This window comes from Pristiophorus japonicus, chromosome 15 (assembly GCF_044704955.1).
Source record: "Pristiophorus japonicus isolate sPriJap1 chromosome 15, sPriJap1.hap1, whole genome shotgun sequence".
NCBI classification, from domain to species: domain Eukaryota; kingdom Metazoa; phylum Chordata; class Chondrichthyes; family Pristiophoridae; genus Pristiophorus; species Pristiophorus japonicus.
Window position 1 is genome coordinate 177150154 of NC_091991.1, and position 20969 is coordinate 177171122.

General features: G+C 42.2%; 1 protein-coding gene across 1 annotated transcript in view; it reads right to left on the reverse strand.

Annotated features, from left to right (window-relative positions):
* mad1l1 (mitotic arrest deficient 1 like 1) overlaps positions 1–20969 on the reverse strand; it is a 614071-nt gene that overhangs the window by 42846 nt on the left and 550256 nt on the right. Inside the window, exon 16 of the mRNA XM_070856648.1 lies at positions 3602–3806. Coding sequence (XP_070712749.1) covers positions 3602–3806 — 205 coding nt within the window. The remainder of the gene's footprint in view (positions 1–3601; positions 3807–20969) is intronic.

Here is a 20969-nt window from a genome sequence, read left to right on the forward strand (position 1 = left end):
CATTCAATGCAAGAAAATAACATTTTCCTTAAGGGTCATGAATACATTTTCCATCAAAATACTCTCTACGGCACTCCATCTCTATATGTCAAATTTCAAAATGACTGACAGCCTCCTTGTGTTCAAAGTGGCAGGTGCCAAGGTACAGTAGTATGTTTGCTTTAGAATGCCATAAATCAGCACACACCCAACCCTGTGATTTTTAAGTAGGTCCATAATGTCACATTTTAAAACTACAAAGAAAAGCAGTCGTCAGCTGGGCTCAGTGATGGCGCTCTTGCCCGAGTCAGACGTTTGTGGGATTGAGGCACATACTGGAGACTTGACCGCTAATCTGAGGGAGTGTTGCATTGTCAGAGGTGCCCAGCTTGGGAATGAGATGTTGAGCCAAGATCCAGTCTGCCTGATCAGGCGGATGTTAAAGTTGAAATGGGAAGATGGTACGATTGGTATTCTGGAAGGATGGCATCAAATGGGCTGAACCTAACTTAGTTCTAATTCTTAAAAAAACACTTGTTTTTTGACATCATTCATTCTCTATCATCCCCAACAAGGTAAAGAAGAGTATAATCAAATGAGTCTGATATTGGTCTACATATTCTGAAGGGAAGTGTGGCATGCAAAATTAGATGTACCACAATACAGGCAACTCTCGATTATCCGCACACGGATGCAACGGGAAACCGTTGTAATGACATTTAAAATTCCGTGTGTGCGCACTGCTGCAGCCGCTGACGTCGGAGTTCTTTCGGCCCCAGAAGGCATCGGGCTGGTGCATTCGGAGTCCTTTCGGCCTGAGAAGGCATCGGGCCACGAACGTCGGAGTCCTTTTGGCCTGGGAAGGCAACACGCTCCGGAACCCCGGAGCTAGACAATCTCCTCCTCGAGGCCATCTGCATGCATGCTGGTAATGTCCATACTTAACTGCCTTGTTACTATATGTAGCTGATTGCACAGTATTTATTCATTGAAGTTTTAACTTTATAATGTCAACTCGCTGTAACGGAGAAATCGTTTACCTGGCATAGCCCAATCCCCGAGGGACCCGGATAATCGAGAGTTGCCTGTATTCTCAAATGTTAAAACTTTTTAAACAAAAATAAATCCACAACCAACAGACTACAGGTTCATTAGCCAACCAGGTCTTAAATACTGATAACCAGCAGTATACTGGTAGGAAATAATTATTGCAAGAACTGAACAATTAACAAAACTGATTAACAAAATACATTCTTAAGCCCTGACAATTTCCTAATCCTTGACGATGTGCATTACGCAGTTTCCATGTGCTGTTTCTGTAAAGCTCTCAACAATTTTACTTCTTTTGTTCAACACTATAAGCTGTTTATTACATTTACATAAGTCCGATTGTTTTAAACTACATTTTTGTTTTACAAGGTAGATTCTAACCATCATGCTGCAGCCCTGATTAACTGCATTTCAATGCAGCTTATTAAAAATAATCATAAAATACGAGCTATTTCTAGAGTAGGATTTTCCTTTTAATCGGTATAAAGCTTCAGGATGAGCAACTAATTGTTTTTGTTTTTAAAACACACACATCAATTCTCTTCGCAAATCCATTCTACTGAATGGTGTTGATAACATTTGCTGGCATCTCCATTACCACAGCAATCATCATCATCATAGGCAGTCCCTCGGAATCGAGGAAGACTTGCTTCCACTCCAAAAGTGAGTTTTTAGGTGACTGAACAGTCCAATACGGAAATTACAGTCCCTGTCACAGGTGGAACAGAGTGGTTGAAGGAAAGGGTGGGTGGGGAGTCTGGTTTGCTGCACGTTCCTTCCGTTGTCTGTGCTTGGTTTCTGCATGTTCTCCGTGATGAGACTCGAGGTGCTCAACGCCCTCCCAGATGCTCCTCCTCCACTTAGGGCGGACATGGGGCAGGGATTCCCAGGTACCCGGGATGGGGCTCGCTTGCCGTGTAGGAGTTCCAAGTATAGTGCTTGCTTTGTCGATGGAATCCCCGCTGAGGCACTAAAGTATGGCAGAGAAGCACTATTGGCATTAATGCATGACCTCATCTCTCTTATATGGAAGGAGGAGAGCATGCCGGGAGATCTCAGTGATGCCATAATCGTAACCATCTTCAAAAAAAGGGAACAAATCCGACTGCGGCAACTAAAGTGGAATCTCCCTGCTGTCAGCCACTGGGAAAGCCATCGTAAGAATCCTCCTCAACTGTCTTCTCCCTGTGGCTGAAGAGCTCCTCCCAGAGTCACAATGTGGATTCCGTCCACTAAGAGGTACAATGGACATGATCTTCACCGTGCGACAACTACAAGAGAAATGCAGGGAACAGCACCAACCCTTGTACATGGCCTTCTTTGACATTACAAAGGCCTTTGACACTGTCGACCGTGAGGGTCTATGGAGCGTCGTCCTCCTCCGTTTCAGCTGCCCCCAAAAGTTTGTCATCCTTCCTCTGCCTGATCCACGCGACATGCAAACCGTGATCCTGACCAACAGATCCGCCACAAACCCAATCCACATCCGGACCGGGTTCAAGCAAGGCTGCGTCATCACACCAACGCTCTTCTCGATCTTCCTTGTGGCAATGCTCCATCTCACCCTCACAACAATAGCACAACTTGATAGGATAGACATTCAGGTATCATGTCATCTCCATCCATTAGCACAGCTCAGATCCTGGGATGAATGCAATAAAGAGCACAATCATATTGCAGAAGAATGTGGCAGCTTTACTGAATAATTCAGGGCCAAGGGGTGGGTGGGGAAAGAGACAGGGTTTGACTCGTATTTATTTTGTGTTTTCTCACATTTCTCCTCATTCAGGTCTCCTTGGGTCACACAACATTGCCCAAATGGCAATGCACACAATCTATTCTCAGGCCTCTTACAATGTCATTCCTCATCGTCCTAGTAGTTCTGTGAAAGCAGTCCCAGTTGATTCTTCCTCCAGACAGGAAAACACTTGACTCTAATGCGGAAACTGAGATTGGGAAATCAGTGTGTGGGGAACTATCCTGCCATTCTGGAGCACCAAAGAGCTAAACCGCTGAGCCACCCAACTGGGGGATTTCTATTCCCAACGACTGCAATTCACCAAGATATCAACAACAACTTGCATATATATAGAACTGTTAATGTAGTAAAAACGGCCAAAGACGATTCACAGGAACATTTATCAGACAAAATTTGACACCGAACCGCATAAAGAGATATTAGGACAGATGACCATGAGCTTCAGAGATAGGTTTTAAGGAGCGCCTTAAAGGAGAGAGTTGGAGAGGTTTAAAGAGGGAATTGCAGAGCAGGAGGTTACAGAAATAGGGAGGGGTGAGGCCATGGAAGGATTTGAACAAAAGGTTGAGAAATTTAAAATCGAAATGTTAACGGACCGGGAGCCAATGTAGGTCAGCAAGCACGGGGTGATGGGTGAGCGGAACTTGATGCGAGTTAGTTTACAGGCAAGAGAGTTTTGGATGAGCTCAGGTTTACAGGTGGTGGTAGACCAACCATTAGGGCATTAGAATAGTCAAGGCTAGTATTAACAAAGGCATGGGTGAGGGTTTCAGCAACAGATGGGCTGACATTATATCTCATATCAAAATATACCTGAAATTTCCTGAGACGGCGGCAGGTTGGTGAGTGACCCCACTTGCTCAAGGGCTGCCCCTCCCTCCAGAATCCGCACCTGTTCTCTGAGATGCTCGCATTCTTCCTTCAAACTCTTCAGCTCTGCCATGCGATTATCCTTTGCCAGACTCCAGGGGTTCATACTCAAGTGAAGCACCTTTGTTTTGGTGGGATCATAGTCTCCCTGAAAGGCAGGAAACCTCTGGATTAGCACTGCAAGTATGTCGCGACAGCACAAGTAAATTGTTTTTCAAATGCAGATAATGTCGCACAATACAGCTGTCCCATAAAACCCACAAACATTACAAGGGTCATAAATATGGTTCATCCATTACCAAAGCGACCTGTTCATAGTTAATCTTATAGTTGCTCGAGTAATCCTGTAAGAGTTTAAATTAGTTTGAGAACAGTTGCAAAAGTGGACATATTGGGCCTGAAATTCCGATAGAGGTCTTCCCGTGGGCAAACTAAAGAAAAAAGGTAAAAAAAACTGCGCACATACCTGTTGCTGCTACGCCCGCTCGAACATCCGAGCCTGAGGCCTTCACTCCTACACATCTGAGCGCATGCACGTCAGGACGTGCGCAGGACTGGAGCTGTAGTCACATGGCTCTGGGCAGCCAATCAAGGTACAGTATTTTCTCATTCATAATAATGGGAACTCCCCAAGTTGGAGATTTCAGTATTATGAATGAGAACCCCCCACCCCCAAACACACAAAAAAAATCAATAAAAAATAGAAAAATACAAGACATATTTAAGAATCATTTAAATTAAAGTTCTTATAAAAAATATTTTCCTGACTTTTTTTTTTTAAAAAGATGCCTTAAAATAAGCTTACGGTAGTGGGGAGATTTTTAAACATTAGTGTGTTTTCATATGTGTTTATTTAATTTAATTTTAATGCTTTTATGTATTTTTAAACACTTGCGCCTGTAAAAGTAGGCTATATGCCTGCTTTTTCAGGTGCAAGATTTTAAAGGTCATTTGCAGGGCAAGATATTCGTAAATATCGGAAATCTTCGCTCCCGATATGCGCGAGATCTGTCAAGCCAGAAACTTGACAGATTGGAAAAGCTGGTTTTCAGTGCATGCGCATTGCGTGCTGAAACCCGGCTTTTCCGATGCCTTCCCGGGTCCGTAGGAACTCTGTACGGACCCAGGACATTGGAATTTCAGGGCCATTGTTTTAACACACTCAGTAGCCCTCATTGTTAGGTGCCAAATGCTTTATCATCCTGTCTATTAAAACAGAAGAGGGCATATTTATACATCAGCACACCAAGGGGTTTAAAAAACAATCTCTACTATAAAAGCACACATAACTGTAAAATATACTGTTCTGCAGGTGTTAAGAAAAGGATAAGCCAGGGTTGTCCGCTGAGACTGTATATCTCAGTTGCACCAGAGGAAGCAAACTGAGGGACAGTTTCTCTCATGGTAAAGCCACGAAGACCCCACACTTTGGAATTCCTTCCCTAAGCCGCACAGCCTCTCTTTCTTTAAACCCATCTCTTTGACTAAGCTTTTGGTCATCCCTCCTACTACCTGTATGTCGCCTCGCATCCAGTTCTGTCTGATTATGCTTCTCTGAAGCACCTCAGGACCTTTTTCATGATAATACAAATACAAGATGTTTCTGCTGTTCTGTTCATGTCCCCTCATTCCAGACCCCTCAGAAACTGGTAACATAGAAACATAGAAAATAGGTGCAGGAGCAGGCCATTCGGCCCTTCGAGCCTGCACCGCCATTCAATAAGATCATGGCTGATCATTCACCTCAGTACTCCTTTCCTGCTTTCTCTCCATACCCCTTGATCCCTTTAGCCGTAAGGGCCACATCTAACTCCCTTTTGAATATATCTAACGAACTGGCCTCAACAACTTTCTGTGGTAGAGAATTCCACAGGTTCACAATTCTCCGAGTGAAGAAGTTTCTCCTCACCTCGGTCCTAAATGGCTTACTCCTTATCCTTAGACTGTGGTCCCTGGTTCTAGACTTCCCCAACATCGGGAACATTCTTTCTGCATCTAACCTGTCCAATCCCCATTTCTATCTGTCCTGTCCCATTCCTTCAAAATGTAAAATATCTCGATCAAATAATCTCATCATTTCCTCCATTTTAATGAAAAAAGCCCTCAATTTTTCAAGACTTTCGTTGTATTTCTAATTCCTCTTACTGGGCAACATTCTAGTGAATCTGCACTGCAGCCACTCCATTGCCTGAAGATCCTACCCATAGCATGCAGCCCAAAACTGCACACAGTACTGTGAACAAAGATAGTCTTCGAACAGAACCCTGCGTTACCCTGACACTGAAATTTACTATTAAAAAGAAAACGAATAGGTATTGGAGGATTCACTTCTACTTCCAATTCAACATATTGCAGGGCGTTGCATGTTGACATACCGATTATAATGTTAGTATTATTTATAGCCACGCAGTTTAGATATATAAGATAATAGATGGCTGGCAACAACTTACAAGGCAGTAATTCAACTGAGCAGTCCGGGTGACGTCAAACTGTAAAAGCTAGGCTTGAGTAATTTGAGTGTGTCAACAGAATCAGAAGATTGAATTACTGCCTCAACTCCATGCATGGCACTTGCTACTCTTTTATTATGTAGCTTAAATTTACAAAAGACGACGTTAATTGCCGAGTTACCACTACGCAATGGGTGAGTGGAGTGCAATGGAGACAGTGCAGCTTAAGTGGAAGCAGAATAAGCAGGACACTGCCAGTAGCTCTGACAGTCTGTGCATCTCAAGTCTGTGACATCCAATACCTGTACTGCAGTAATACCAGAGCCTGCAGGGGTGGGGGGGGGGGGGGGGGGGGGAGTATGTGGGGTTGGCTTAGCAACACATTTTTTGGAAATACATTATATATAATATTGAAACAGATTTGAAAATACACCTTGCTACTTTTTAGAGCTTTTGAAAGTAACATTCTTTTCAGTAAAGCCAAATTGCTACATCTGGAAATATTACAAACAAAATATTAATTGTTTTTATGAAGGCCATTGGGGGTGGAACTCATCAATGCACAAAGTTAATGGTCCTTTTTACAATGTCAATACAAATTTTATACTAAGGTACCTCTAAGTTTTTAACCATATTTCAGTCATGTCTGTAGGCATGACGAGGGAGAGGTTAAATTCTGGCATCACCAGATGTATGTGTGGTCAAGTGGACAGAGTCAGTGAGGGGCCTCAAAGGTAAATCATAAATACAGCAGTTACAAATAAGTTCAGGATTTCAGTTTTTGCTGGGAAACTGAATAAATAAGAATAAATCCAACTTAATTTACTATAAAGTAATTATAAAATATGCAGGTGGCTACTCAAAATGATATCCAGGCAAACAGGACCATACTAGAAGTGAAGAAACATAGAAAATAGGTGCAGGAGTAGGCCATTCGGCCCTTCTAGCCTGCACCGCCATTCAATGAGTTCATGGCTCAAGAGGGGTTAGGGGGAGAAATACCACCTGCATTTCAGATTTTTGAACCAGGTGTTCCAAAGATTTGGAGCCTGAAAGCCATCAGGAGAGACAACTGATTGGCTACACAGGTATACCATCCTTGCATCATGCCTGGAAGGGCAATGTTTACAAAATGGCTCTCCTGATGGCTTTTGGAGAAGTGAATTCCTTTTGGGGGAGGGCGGGGGTCATTCTGACAGATTCAGACAGGCTGCCCAAAGAATAACATTTAATTTCTTGCAAACATTAACAGATTGAAATAAATATAGAACAAACTCACAATGCCCCAAAGTACTTCAAAGTTTATTAATTACTTTTCAATTGCAGTCATTATTGTTATGCAGGAAATATGAACTTCGATGAAATACAAGTACGTGGATGTGTTGGAATGCTTTTTATTTTAATCTATTCTATAAAAATACCAAAATAGATAGGTGACAAGGCTTTTACAAAATAATCAACATCATGTTAAGACAGCTGGGTGCTGATTGCAGCAGGGTTAACAGGGATGCATTACTCAGACCAACTGCGTGAAGAGGCTTAACAATCATTGGTAAGGAGGTACAGTCATTAACCAGCAGGATTTTGCATACTTTTTATTTCAACTGGTTATGTTAATTTGGTTTCCCTTCAAACCGAGCTTCCTCAATGATAACTACACTCACATTTAAAACAGATACCTGTATGCAAAACTGAATATCAAAAACATTTTAAAGTTAATCAGAAGTATTTGCAATGAATTTTAAAGGACTGCTGATGTAAATTGCCCAAATAAACTAGCAGCCAAATAAAATCTCCGGGAACATGGCCAATATTCATTTGTTTTTACATCACAGACTGGTCCAGGATATGCATCCGTGACCAGGAAAGATGCTGATTGATGTTAACAAAATGACAGCCATTTGCTGAAAGATCTGCTGCATACATCAAAGAATTAGTTCTCTTCTTGCTTTGAGACTTGACATGTAAGGAGCTCGAGTAAGCTGTCAGAAAGGAAAGGAGAGAATTCTCCTTACAGTATGAGTGATATTTAATAATTTTTCTCCATAACTATATGGGGAGGCGAAGAAAAGTAATTTACATAAAGTATTTCTTCCCCCCGTCCCTCCCCACCCCCCAACCCCCCATCTCCATCCCACAAGGGTAAAACCGTTCTTAATTCTGATACTGATTAACCTGCTATTGCTTAACCCATTGGTTACAGCCTTTGCTAGAGACACATTGGCAAGTAGCTGCTGCTGGGGCTCTTTCAAACTGTGGTTCCAAACAAGATTGGTCAATTTAGACATCGGGCTATTTTCACAAGGTGACCTTTACCAAGGAGCAGACTTTATGGTTAGTTCTAGTATCAAAGGAATGTGACTAATGTACACAGTTTATTGTTGATTGTTGCAAGGAAATTTCAATAGGACCACTGTGCTGTTGTGTACTGAAGTCAGCAATAGCTGCCTTAACTTTACAGATGTTTTGATGGAATTTAAGCAATTGCAGACAAATGTCCAAGCTAAAGTGAAAATGGTGCTATATTTTGACAATTTTGCAAAAAGATCAAATCACTGCAGTAAAAATAAATCTTCAAATTCCACGCAGCTTTAACTATTGGAATATCTGGAAGACATCGTTCACTTCAAGTTAAAGAAAATAGTGGAGGCGCCTTTAATATTTAACCTGTCCCTTGGTAGTTCTCATTACACACTGTGCATGTTTTACAAGATGGTCTACATGCTCCAAATCGGCTGTTGGCAGCTTGAGGAGTACAGCCAGTGAATAACTGTTTTCCTTGTTTTGCCCATGTGAGGAAAGCAATCCCTGATCTTGCTCAGTCAAACACAATCTCAAAGTGAATTAGAGTGATGGAGTGGACAAGCAGATCTCCCTTTCACCAGCTGCTAACAACCTCAAAAATTTCAAGTAAGCCCTTGACATTTATCAGACTTCCTATTTTTTTTCCTCCTCTGCTTTACCCATTTTTTTCCTCCTGCTGTCCCCCTTCACTTGCTCTCAGCTCTGCCAATTAAAAGCCCCAGGCTAAGTCAAGTTGCCACAAACAACACAATTCTTTGTGCCAGCATCTTATATTCTGCCATTTACTCTTGGATACATTTAAAATAGAACTTGTGCTATCAGCCTACCCTGCTGAATTGCAAGTCGGGCTTTTGTACAAAATGATTATCTCTGGTTATGTTACAAGATGACAGCAAAGCAAAGGGGCTCAACATCACCATAAACCACAAGAACAAAATCATCTGAACCCCAGACACTAGGTAATAACCTCTTATTATTTTTAATAGCAATCTGTTAATTCAAAAATGCTTCTGAAAAAGAAAGACTTGCATTTATATAGCGCCTTTCACGACCACCAAACGTCTCAAAGCGCTTTACAGCCAATGAAGTACTTTTAGAGTGTAGTCACTGTTGTAATGTGGGAAACGCGGCAGCCAATTTGTGCACAGCAAGCTCCCACAAACAGAAATGTGATAGTGACCAGGTAATCTGTTTTTGTTATGTTGATTGAGGGATAAATATTGGCCAGGACACCGGGGATAATTCCCCTGCTCTTCTTTGAAATAGTGCCGTGGGATCTTTTATGTCCACCTAAGAGGGCAGACCGGACCTCGGTTTAACATCTCATCCGAAAGACACCACCTCCGACAGTGCAGCACTCCCTCAGCACTGCACTGTGTCAGCCTAGATTTATGTGCTCAAGTCCCTGGAGTGGGACTTGAACCCACAACCTCCTGACTCAGAGATGAGTGTTCTATCTACTGAGCCACAGCTGATACTGTGAAGACAAGAAATGTAAAACATAGAATCATAGAATGGTTACAGCATGGAAGGCTATTCGGCCAGTTGAGCCCATGCCAACTCTTTGCAAGAGCACCTCAGCTAGTCCCACCCACGTTCCCTCCATGAGTTGCAGACTGAGTGGGGCTCATGGAATCATGTCAAAGAAAAATGTTACAAACTTTTGGTGATGTCAATGCTGTGAGAATACACCATTTTCTGCTATATTTTCGCTGTAACTCTGCGATAACTTGACCAAACTTAAAAGTTAACCAAATTTTATAATCCAGCATGCCTCGTGAGGCCAAGAGGCTAGTTACTGTGGGAACTGTTAATTAAAACCTGATGAACTCTGCAAGCTACTTTTCTCACAGATAAAGGAGGCCACAGATCTTGAATGAGAACAGTGGCCAACCTTGAAGTCAACGATATATAATGGACTTTTGATAAGAAATGAGAAAACTAACTGCTAATCTAGTTTGATATGTACAAGTAGGCAAGTTACCAAGTTTTTGAGTATAAACCGTGTTGGGAAAAGACAGTCGTTACTGCAATCGAGAGGGGGCAACTTGGTCAGTTGCTAGTTAAAGTCATACGTCCAGCCATCAACGAATCAACCACTCGCTGGTGTTAGTATGTATCCAGCGTTTGTTTATTATCACTTGATCTGAAAGTAAGGGGATATTACTGTATGCTGGAGTGGAACTAAACTACAGAACCAGTGGGAACCTGTTCAACCTTCCCCATTTCCAGGCCAGGTCCAAGACCACCCTAACCTCTGTCGTCGAGCTACAGTATGCGAATGACGACTGCGTCTGCGCACATACAGAGGCTGAACTTCAAGGACTTAGTCGATGTAGTTACTGAGGCGTACGAATGCATGGGCCTTACGCTAAGACAAAGATCCCCCACCAGCCTGTCCTCGTCGCACAGCACTGATCTTATTGAATGGTGGAGCAGGCTTGAGGGACCAGGTAGCGTACTCCTGCACCTATTTCTTATGTTCTTAGTTGGCCTGCTCCGCCATTTAATATCATGGCTGATTTGATCATGGACTCAGCTCCACTTCCCTGCCCGCTCCTCATAACCCTTTATTCCCTTATCACTCGAAAATCTCCACCTTAAATATATTCAATGACCCAGACTCCATAGCTCTCTGGGCAGAGAATTCCATGGATTTACAATCTTCAGAGAAGAAATTCCTCCTTATCTCAGTTCTAAATGGGCGATCACTTATTCTTAATCTATGCCCTCTAGTTCTAGATTCCCCCGAGTGGAAACATCCTCTCTGCATCTACCTTGTCAAGCCTCCTCAGTATCTTATATGTTTCAATAATTTCACCTCTCATTCTTTTAAACTCCAATGAGTATAGAAACATACTCGAGCCTGCACCGCCATTCAATGAGTTCATGGATGAACATGCAACTTCAGTACCCCATTCCTGCTTTCTCGCCATACCCCTTTTGATCCCCCTAGTAGTAAGGAATACATCTAACTCCTTTTTGAATATATTTAGTGAATTGGCCTCAACAACTTTCTGTGGTAGAGAATTCCACAGGTTGACCACTCTCTGGGTGAAGAAGTTTCTCCTCATCTCGGTCCGAAATGGCTTACCCCTTATCCTTAGACTGTGACCCCTGGTTCTGGACTTCCCCAACATTGGGAACATTCTTCCTGCATCTAACCTGTCTAAACCCTTCAGAATTTTAAACGTTTCTATGAGATCCCCTCTCATTCTTCTGAACTCCAGTGAATACAAGCCCAGTTGATCCAGTCTTTCTTGATACGTCAGTCCCGCCATCCCGGGAATCAGTCTGGTGAACCTTCGCAGCACTCCCTCAATAGCAAGAATGTCCTTCCTCAAGTTAGGAAACCAAAACCGCACACAATACTCCAGGTGTGGCCTCACCAAAGTCCTGTACAACTGTAGTAACACTTCCCTGCCCCTGTACTCAAATCCCCTCGCTATGAAGGCCAACATGCCATTTTGCTTTCTTAACCGCCTGCTGTACCTGCATGCCAACCTTCAATGACTGATGTACCATGACACCCAGGTCTCGTTGCACCTCCCCTTTTCCTAATCTGTCACCTTTCAAATAATAGTCTGTCTCTCTGTTTTTACCACCAAAGTGGATAGCCTCACATTTATCCACATTATACTTCATCTGCCATGCATTTGCCCACTCACCAAACCTATCCAAGTCACTCTGCAGCCTCATAGCATCCTCTCGCAGCTCACACTGCCACCCAACTTAGTGTCATCCGCAAATTTGGAGATACTACATTTAATCCCCTCGTCTTAATCATTAATGTACAATGTAAACAGCTGGGGCCCCAGCACAGAACCTTGTGGTACCCCACTAGTCACTGCCTGCCATTCTGAAAAGTACCCATTTACTCCTACTCTTTGCTTCCTGTCTGCCAACCAGTTCTCAATCCATGTCAGCACACTACCCCCAATCCCATGTGCTTTTAACTTTGCACATTAATCTCTTGTGTGGGGCCTTGTCGAAGGCCTTCTGAAAGTCCAAATACACCACATCAACTGGTTCTCCCTTGTCTACTCTACTGGAAACATCCTCAAAAAATTCCAGAAGATTTGTCAAGCATGATTTCCCTCTCACAAATCCATGCTGACTTGGACCCATCATGTCACCTCTTTCCAAATGCGCTGCTATGACATCCTTAATAATTGATTCCATCATTTTATCCACTACCGATGTCAGGCTGACCGGTCTATAATTCCGTTTTCTCTCTCCCTCCTTTTTTAAAAAGTGGGGTTACATTGGCTACCCTCCACTCGATAGGAACTGATCCAGAGTCAATGGAATGTTGGAAAATGATTGTCAATGCATCCGCTATTTCCAAGGCCACTTCCTTAAGTACTCTGGGATGCAGACTATCAGATCCTGGGGATTTATCGGCCTTCAATCCCATCAATTTCCACAACACAATTTCCCGACTAATAAGGATTTCTCTCAGTTCCTCCTTCTTACTAGACCCTCTGACCCCTTTTATATCCGGAAGGTTGTTTGTGTCCTCCTTCGTGAATACCGAACCAAAGTACTTGTTCAATTGGTCTGCCATTTCTTTGTTCCCTGTTATGAATTCCCCTGATTCTGACTGCAGGGGGCCTACATTTGTCTTTACTAACCTTTTTCTCTTTACATATCTATAGAAGCTTTTGAGTCCGTCCTAATGTTCCCTGCAAGCTTCCTCTCGTACTCTATTTTCCCCGCCCTAATCAAACCCTCTGTCCTCCTCTGCTGAGTTCTAAATTTCTCCCAGTCCCCGGGTTCGCTGCTATTTCTGGCTAATTTGTATGCCACTTCCTTGGCTTTAACACTATCCCTGATTTCCCTTGATAGCCACGGTTGAGCTACCTTCCTATTTTTATTTTTACGCCAGACAGGGATGTACAATTGTTGTAGTTCATCCATGCGGTCTCTAAATGTCTGCCATTGCCCATCCACTGTCAACCCTTTAAGTATCATTCGTCAATCTATCCGAGCCAATTCATGCCTCATACCTTCAAAGTTACCCTTCTTTAAGTTTTGGACCATGGTCTCTGTTAACTGTTTCATTCTCCATCTTAATGTAGAATTCCACCATATTATGGTCACTCTTCCCCAAGGGGCCTCGCACAACAAGGTTGCTAATTAATCCTCTCTCATTACACCCAAAGCCCAACCTGCTCAACCTATCTTCATAAGTCAACCCCTTCATCTCTAGAATCAACCCAGTGAACCTTCTCTGAACTGCCTCCACTGCAAGTATTAAATAACAAGACCAAAGTTTTGTTTCACAAATCCATTGGCTTTTGTGTTGTTTGTTCTGCGGGTCTGAACTTTGGAAACTGTCGGATGGGTGAGGTGCGATTTCCGCAGTTCTACAGATAGACAGGGGAGAGGTGATTTCCCCGAGTCTTACATCGCTGACCATTACAGTTTTTTGTTTACAGCAAATTACGAAGTTATTCAATATTAAAGATAGAACTTGGATTTCTATAGCGTCTTTCACAACCTTAGAACGTCCCAAAGCACTTTGCAGCCAATGAAGTACTTCTCGTGCAGTCACTGTTGTAATGTAAGAATAAGTATGTAAGTACAGTGGAACTTTGAATCTCGGGTGGGCAGCAGGAAGTGGACCACTGCGAGGGAGTTCAGATGCATACAATCTGCAGCACAGCACCTAGGGTGTTAGTACCAGAGGTCTCTCATCCCCAAAGAAAATACAACGCGATCATAAAATCGTTTCTATTTTATAGCTTTACAACCAAGTGATGAGAATGCTGAGTGCATTTTGTGCTCCCATAGATCAGCAGGAAGTGAGCTCTTTGTAAAATCAGGGGTCCTTGGACAGGAGCGATGGCTACATCATTCTTCTTGCAGTTTGCTCTATAACCTCACAGCTAATCTCAGTTTGTATTGTAAAGGCAGCCTGAAAAACAACAGTGATTACAATTCAAAAAGTAATTCATTTGGCTGCGAAACGCAGCCTGAAGACATGAAAAACGCTATGCAAGTTTTCCCTTTTCCTTCTTACTGCCCTTCAAATGGTGATAACTGACATTCATGGCAGAAAGTACCTCCTTAACAAACCAAAATATCTGATGTCCTGGAGAGAATGTCTTGGTAACATTATTTAACCAAGTTACATGCACCAATTAACTTGAGCATTTGCAACTATTTTTTGGTAGTCAGTGATGATTTAAAAAAAGCAGCTAGGTCCTCACAAATACCCTTTTACTAAGTTGAAAACTGTGACCAAGAACTCAAACTTCCTCCTGTCTCAGTCTTTGATGATTCTTTGTATTTTGTGATTTTATTTTAAATGACGTGCTCATATCATGAAAACTGGCTTGGAGCAATTACTGAAACCAAAATTCTGAAAGAACTGAATCAACATACACAAAAAATTGCAGCTGACAGCAGTTTTGTAAGCTATGTTAAGAGGGACCTTTTTTGAAGTAGGCTGAAGATGTAGTCAACGCTCCTGTAGAAGGACCCTTAATTTTGCAAAGAGCTCACTTCCTGCTGATCTATGGGAGTACAAAATACACTCAGTGAACAACTGAGCTAACCTTTGCTTGGAAATACGTTTTCTTGGAGTGCAAATGACATAACAGACGAATGGTTGTTTCAGCTCTCTGGTCTCTTTCGTGCAGTCTACAAAGCAAGACAATGGGCAACACTCTGAACATATTTTCTGCAATTTGGATGGGAATGAAAGAAAAAGAAAGAATGGTAATGTCCTGTGAAACTTGGAAGAGACAATATTTTTTGAAGAAAACTGGGATGTGGTCTCAGATAAGGTGTATTGATAACATACGAAATAAGCCAGATCCACAATCAAGACCTAAAATTCACTTCGCCTTCCTGTTGAAAGGGAAGCCATTATGACTGATGTTACCCATGCAAGAAATAGGTCAAAGTTGTGGGTGCATAAATTTATGAAATATGAGATCCTGGAGGGAGGAGGGGATGGCGACAAGAACCCATAATTTCTATGATTTCTTTTTACGAAGTGTGATATGTGAATGTTTCCCCATCAACATGAATGGAAAAGCAGATGACTGCTACGAGAACTCAAAAGGGAATTAGGTTTTTAGTTCCTCAGTGTGATAGATGTACTGAAAGTACTCTGGAATGACTTGTGCTGTTTCTTTGAACAACTTATTAAAATAAGATATTTGGGAGTTTTAATTTAATTAATATTGACGATGTTGTGGGAGTGTACTGAGCTTACTGCACATATGGGACACCAAGAAATGCAAATAGGTTAAGAAAAGAGCATGTTTTCATTTAATAATGAGATTTTAAAAGGTCGATCATTTTATCCGATTACAAGTGTAAATGCCAAAAATTGAAAGCCTGTAATGTTAAAATCTCCCAATTGACTGAAATTTGGAACACTGGCTTGATCAGTGCCCATCAGCTTGTGCTCATCTCCATAAAGTTGTCTATTTTAAAGATGTACAACAAATGGTTCCCATATTCATAGAGGGTTCATATATTTTTCTTGAATTCATTAGCATCATTGACGCACATTCTTAGGAATTGATTAGCAGTTGATGGATTCTACTGGCCAGTTTTAATCCAAAGTACTTAAAACAGGAATGTATTAACTTGGAACTGCTATATCATTGTAAATGTTATCAACATTTAGATATTGTCAGGAGATGCACTGGATCAGCTCATTGTGAGTACTGACCTGGAGTGACACAAGGTACACATTCAATTCCCCCACTCTGCTATCCCATCCAGAATTTCATTGGCATTTCCTATATATGAGGGAAGGAATTCAAGAAGAATTTTTATTTTTACAAAGCGAGATATTTGTATATTTAACAGTGTCACAATGGTTAGGATTCTACACAAACACCTGCTTTTGGACTATGTTTGATCAGAAAACACAGGAAACAAAGGAAAACCAGAGCATTAAGTGTACAGCTCTTTCCCTCCAAGCTGCACCTCCACTGATGTTTCTGCCGGTCGACACCTATTTTCCCTAAAAAGACAAAAGTAGCCCATTGCTACTTTTCAGAAACTAAGAGGAACCCATTTGATGCACTATAGATCCTGGGCAGCAAAGCAAAACTAAGTACAGAATGGTGCCTTTCTGATCTCTGGTACAGGCTTTCTCCAAAAACAACAGCACTCTTTCCCAGCCCAGCTCACTGCAGCTGAAATTCCCAAATGGACATGTCATATTGAAGCTGTAGCTTATCTTGTACACCTACACAAGAATGGAGCATCTCAAATCACCCAGATTTACCAAATGCAATAAAACCACTCCAAAGTAACAACGGTGTTACTGGTCAAATACCTTATAGCAAACTGGCTATATGATGCTCATAATATTTAAGCACGAGAAAGATGCTTGGGCGTGTTAAGTATCGAATAACTCCACGAGGCTAAGTACGGTGAGCTAGTTCAGGCATGACCTTACTCCAGTTTATTTATTCTCAAAGTGAGGATTCAACATGGCTGCCAACATTATATACACGGCTTGCACGTGACTGCCAGTGACCATAGGACTCCGACAGTCGTGCCTTCCAGTGGCAGGTAAAACCCAGTTAACATACATAACAGGGTGAATAGGATGATATGAGCACAGGTTGCTTAGACTAGGCTTGTAGTCCCTTAAGTATAGAAGATTAAGGGGCGATCTAATTGAGATGTTTAAGATGATTAAAGGAGTTCATAGAGTAAAGAGAGAAATAAACCAGCTCCTTGCATAGAAACATAGAAAATAGGTGCAGGAGTAGGCCATTCAGCCCTTCTAGCCTGCACCGCCATTCAATGAGTTCATGGCTGAACATGCAACTTCAGTACCTCATTCCTGCTTTCTCGCCATACCCCTTGATCCCCCGAGTAGTAAGGACTTCATCTAACTCCCTTTTGAATATATTTAGTGAATTGGCCTCAACTACTTTCTGTGGTAGAGAATTCCAAGGTTCACCACTCTCTGGGTGAAGAAGTTTCTCCTCATCTCGGTCCTAAATGGCTTACTCCTTATCCTTAGACTGTAACCCCTGGTTCTGGACTTCCCCAACATTGGGAACATTCTTCCTGCATCTAACCTGTCTAAACCCATCAGAATTTTAAACATTTCTATGAGGTCCCCTCTCATTCTTCTGAACTCCAGTGAATACAAGCCCAGTTGATCCAGTCTTTCTTGATAGGTCAGTCCCACCATCCCGGGAATCAGTCTGGTGAATCTTCGCTGCACTCCCTCAATAGCAAGAATGTCCTTCCTCAAGTTAGGAGACCAAAACTGTACACAATACTCCAGGTGTGGCCTCACCAAGGCCCTGTACAACTGTAGCAACACCTCCCTGCCCCTGTGCTCAAATCCCCTCGCTATGAAGGCCAACATGCCATTTGCTTTCTTAACCGCCTGCTGTACCTGCATGCCAACCTTCAATGACTGATGTCCAACCTTCAATGACTGATGTCCTTGGTGGGTGAATCCAGAACAAGAGATCAGAACCTTAAAATTAGAGTTCAGCATCCAGGGGTGATGTCAGGAAGCACTTCTTCACATAAAGGGTAGTGGAATTCTGGAACTCTCCCCCAAAAATCTGTTGAGGCTGGGGGGGCAACTGAAATTTTCAAAACTTAGATTTATAGATTTTTGTTAGGCAAGGGTATTAAAGGGTATGGTACTAAGATGGACAGTTGGAGCTAAAATACTCCATGGATCAGTCTTGATCTAATTAAATGGCGGAACAGGCTCAAATGGCTCAATGGTCTACTCCTGCTCCTACGTTCCTAAAAATGATTAATATACAGACTCGAGTGGAAGAGGTCAGGGTGCAGAACATTTACATTTTCTTCTTTTCCTCAAGTTATTTTACTGTAGATGTTTTTTTCAAACTGTATTCTTAAATCTATTTTTGTTTAAGCCACTTTTTTGCTTATCCGTGTATTTCTCATCTGAATTACTGGGATGGTGGGGAGGGATTATAACTTGTCTCAAGCTGCAACCCCATCGCCCCCGGCACCTCCCCCCACACCACCACCACACTGAGATCACGCAGTGGAGAAACCTCACTAAGATGCACTTACTGGTTCAAATCAATTTTCATCACAGACGACAGACAGCTCCTGTTGAGCTTAACAGCTTTTACAGCTTATACCATTAAAAACACAGATGACTGTCCTCATTGGTCTACAAAAAGATCCAGTTTGGGTATTTCATCTGTCACCCAGTGAATGTGTTCTCTACGGATTGTCTCTGCCCAATTGACTTTCACTTCAATATAATGGCTGTCTTCTGAGTTCTTCAGATGAAGATTACTCTTCAAACAAGCAAGACTGTTTAAAGTTAATGACAGGGAACACGTAAAGCTGGTAAAGCACTTTCCTGTAATGAGCACTTTCATTAACTCTAGATTTTTGAGAGTTACGACCTTGAGCTTCATCAGCATCTGGTTAAATACTAAAGGTGAAATCCGTTCTGCATTTGGTGACTATCGGTATTATGTTCCAGTTTTGTTAAATAAAAACAATGGGCTCAAAATTGGCCCACCCCTTTTTTCGGCGCACTCACCGGAGATGCGCCGCTTTTCTGTGTTGAAAAGTGCTCCGAAAAAAAAAACGCTCTCCACTTTGGCCACTGTCCGGCCTCTCCCGGGTCTTCGCACAGCGTGGCCAGTCGGGTCGGGGACGGAGCCAGCGTCCCACACTGAAAACATTGCTGGGACGTCTGCACATGCGTGTTGGAGTGTGCGCGCATGCGCAGTAGCTCCTCACCCCCAGCCTCTCAGTGTACTGCTGCAGCGTGGGACCCGATCATCATCATCATACCGGCTACTGGTGCGTCCCGCCCCTATCCCAGGCCGAGTGGCCTACCGCACAGGCCAGCACGCTGCCTTCCCAGGCTGAAGATGAAAGTAGGGTAGGACTTATTTACGTCTATTTTTTATTTGGATGTTTTGAAAAAATTATGTAAATATGTTTTGTCTCTTGTGAATAGTGGTGACCATTTGTCAAGCCTATTCCACCTGGTGCTATTGTGAAAGAAGAACATAAGTGACGGAGGAACACTGAGAGAATATCTTATTTATTGAAGTCGACTTTATTTAGATAATATGGGCTCAATTTTGGGCCAATATAATCATTGCAAACAAATTATTGTTTAAATTAGTTGTGAGATGAGGGCAATTTAATTCAACTATCTTTTACTTCTTTTATTTTTGTAGTTCAAGCTTCCATGAATGCTTCTGTTGTATAGTAAATTAACTTTGCGAAGTTTATCATATGATGTCCTGTATAGCTGTTTGATCCTATTCACATGCTTTAGTCAAGTCATTAAGTTCTGCTGGCCTCCAATGTACCTACCTGCACTGATTTCTTAACTCTCCGCAAGGGTTTTCTGAAGTGGCCACATACGCTGGCCTAAGTAGATTTGGAGTGGCTATTAGCTGGTCAAAGTGGCCTAAATGGCCAAAACTGGCATCGGTGGCTGGGAACGCCCCCATTTGAGAAAAACTAAACTAAACTAAAAAAATCCTAACTAACTCACTTACACTGGCGCAAATTGAATGTGCAAAATGGGGATTTTTAACATACTCCAGAAAAATCAAGTTGCTCCACAAAAAACGGAGCAACTCCTGGCCAATTTTGAGCCCAATGGCCCAGAAATCCCATTCGGCTGCTTTCCGCGGGCGATCAGGTAAAAAAACATTTAAAAAATGCGCTCTTCCCTTATCCTGCTGCACCCATGCGAGTTCCCAGTCCCGAGGCCTCCTCTGACTGTGTGTCGCAGCGCGTGCACGTCAGAACGTGCACGTCAGAACGTGCACAGGCCTGGAGCTGGAGTCACATGGCTCTGGGCAGCCAATCAGGTATATATGTTCTCATTCATAATGAGAACTTCGTAAGTTGGTGTTCCCATTATTATGATTGAGAAACAGCCCCCAAAACACACAAAACACAAATAAAAAATTAGGAAAAAATACACTCTTATTAATTTAAATTAGTTATTTATGTATTTAAGAAATTATATACTTTTCCGATTTTTAAAGAAAGTTTTTTTAAATTATGGTTTAAAGTAAACTTATTGTAGTGGGGAGGGTTTTTAACAATAAAATGTGTTTTTATAATTTTATTTTAAAACGTTTGTGTATTTTAAAACTCTTATGCCTGTAAAAGTAGACTATGCGCCTGCTTTTATCAGGCGCAAGAGTTTTGAGGACATTGGCTGGGCAAGATATGGGTAAATCCCAAAATCTTGCCTTGCAAATGTCCTCGCTCCCGAGATGCGTGCGATCTCGGAAAAGCCCGTTTTCAGCGCATGCGCATTGTGCGTTGAAAACCGGCTTTTGCGATCTCTTCCCGAGTCCGTAGACACTCAGTACGAACCCGGGAGGCCAAAATTTCTGCCTCAATGCAACTTTAACTGACCACCAGTGATTGTTTGGATGTCCTTACGACTGATTTCTGATGAATTAGTTGCACAGCATTGATTTTTCTACTTTCTCACCACTGCAACTTTACTGGATTGAGCCTGTCTGCAACTCACCTATAGGATATCCCCATAGACATAACATTTCAGGATCTGAAATTAA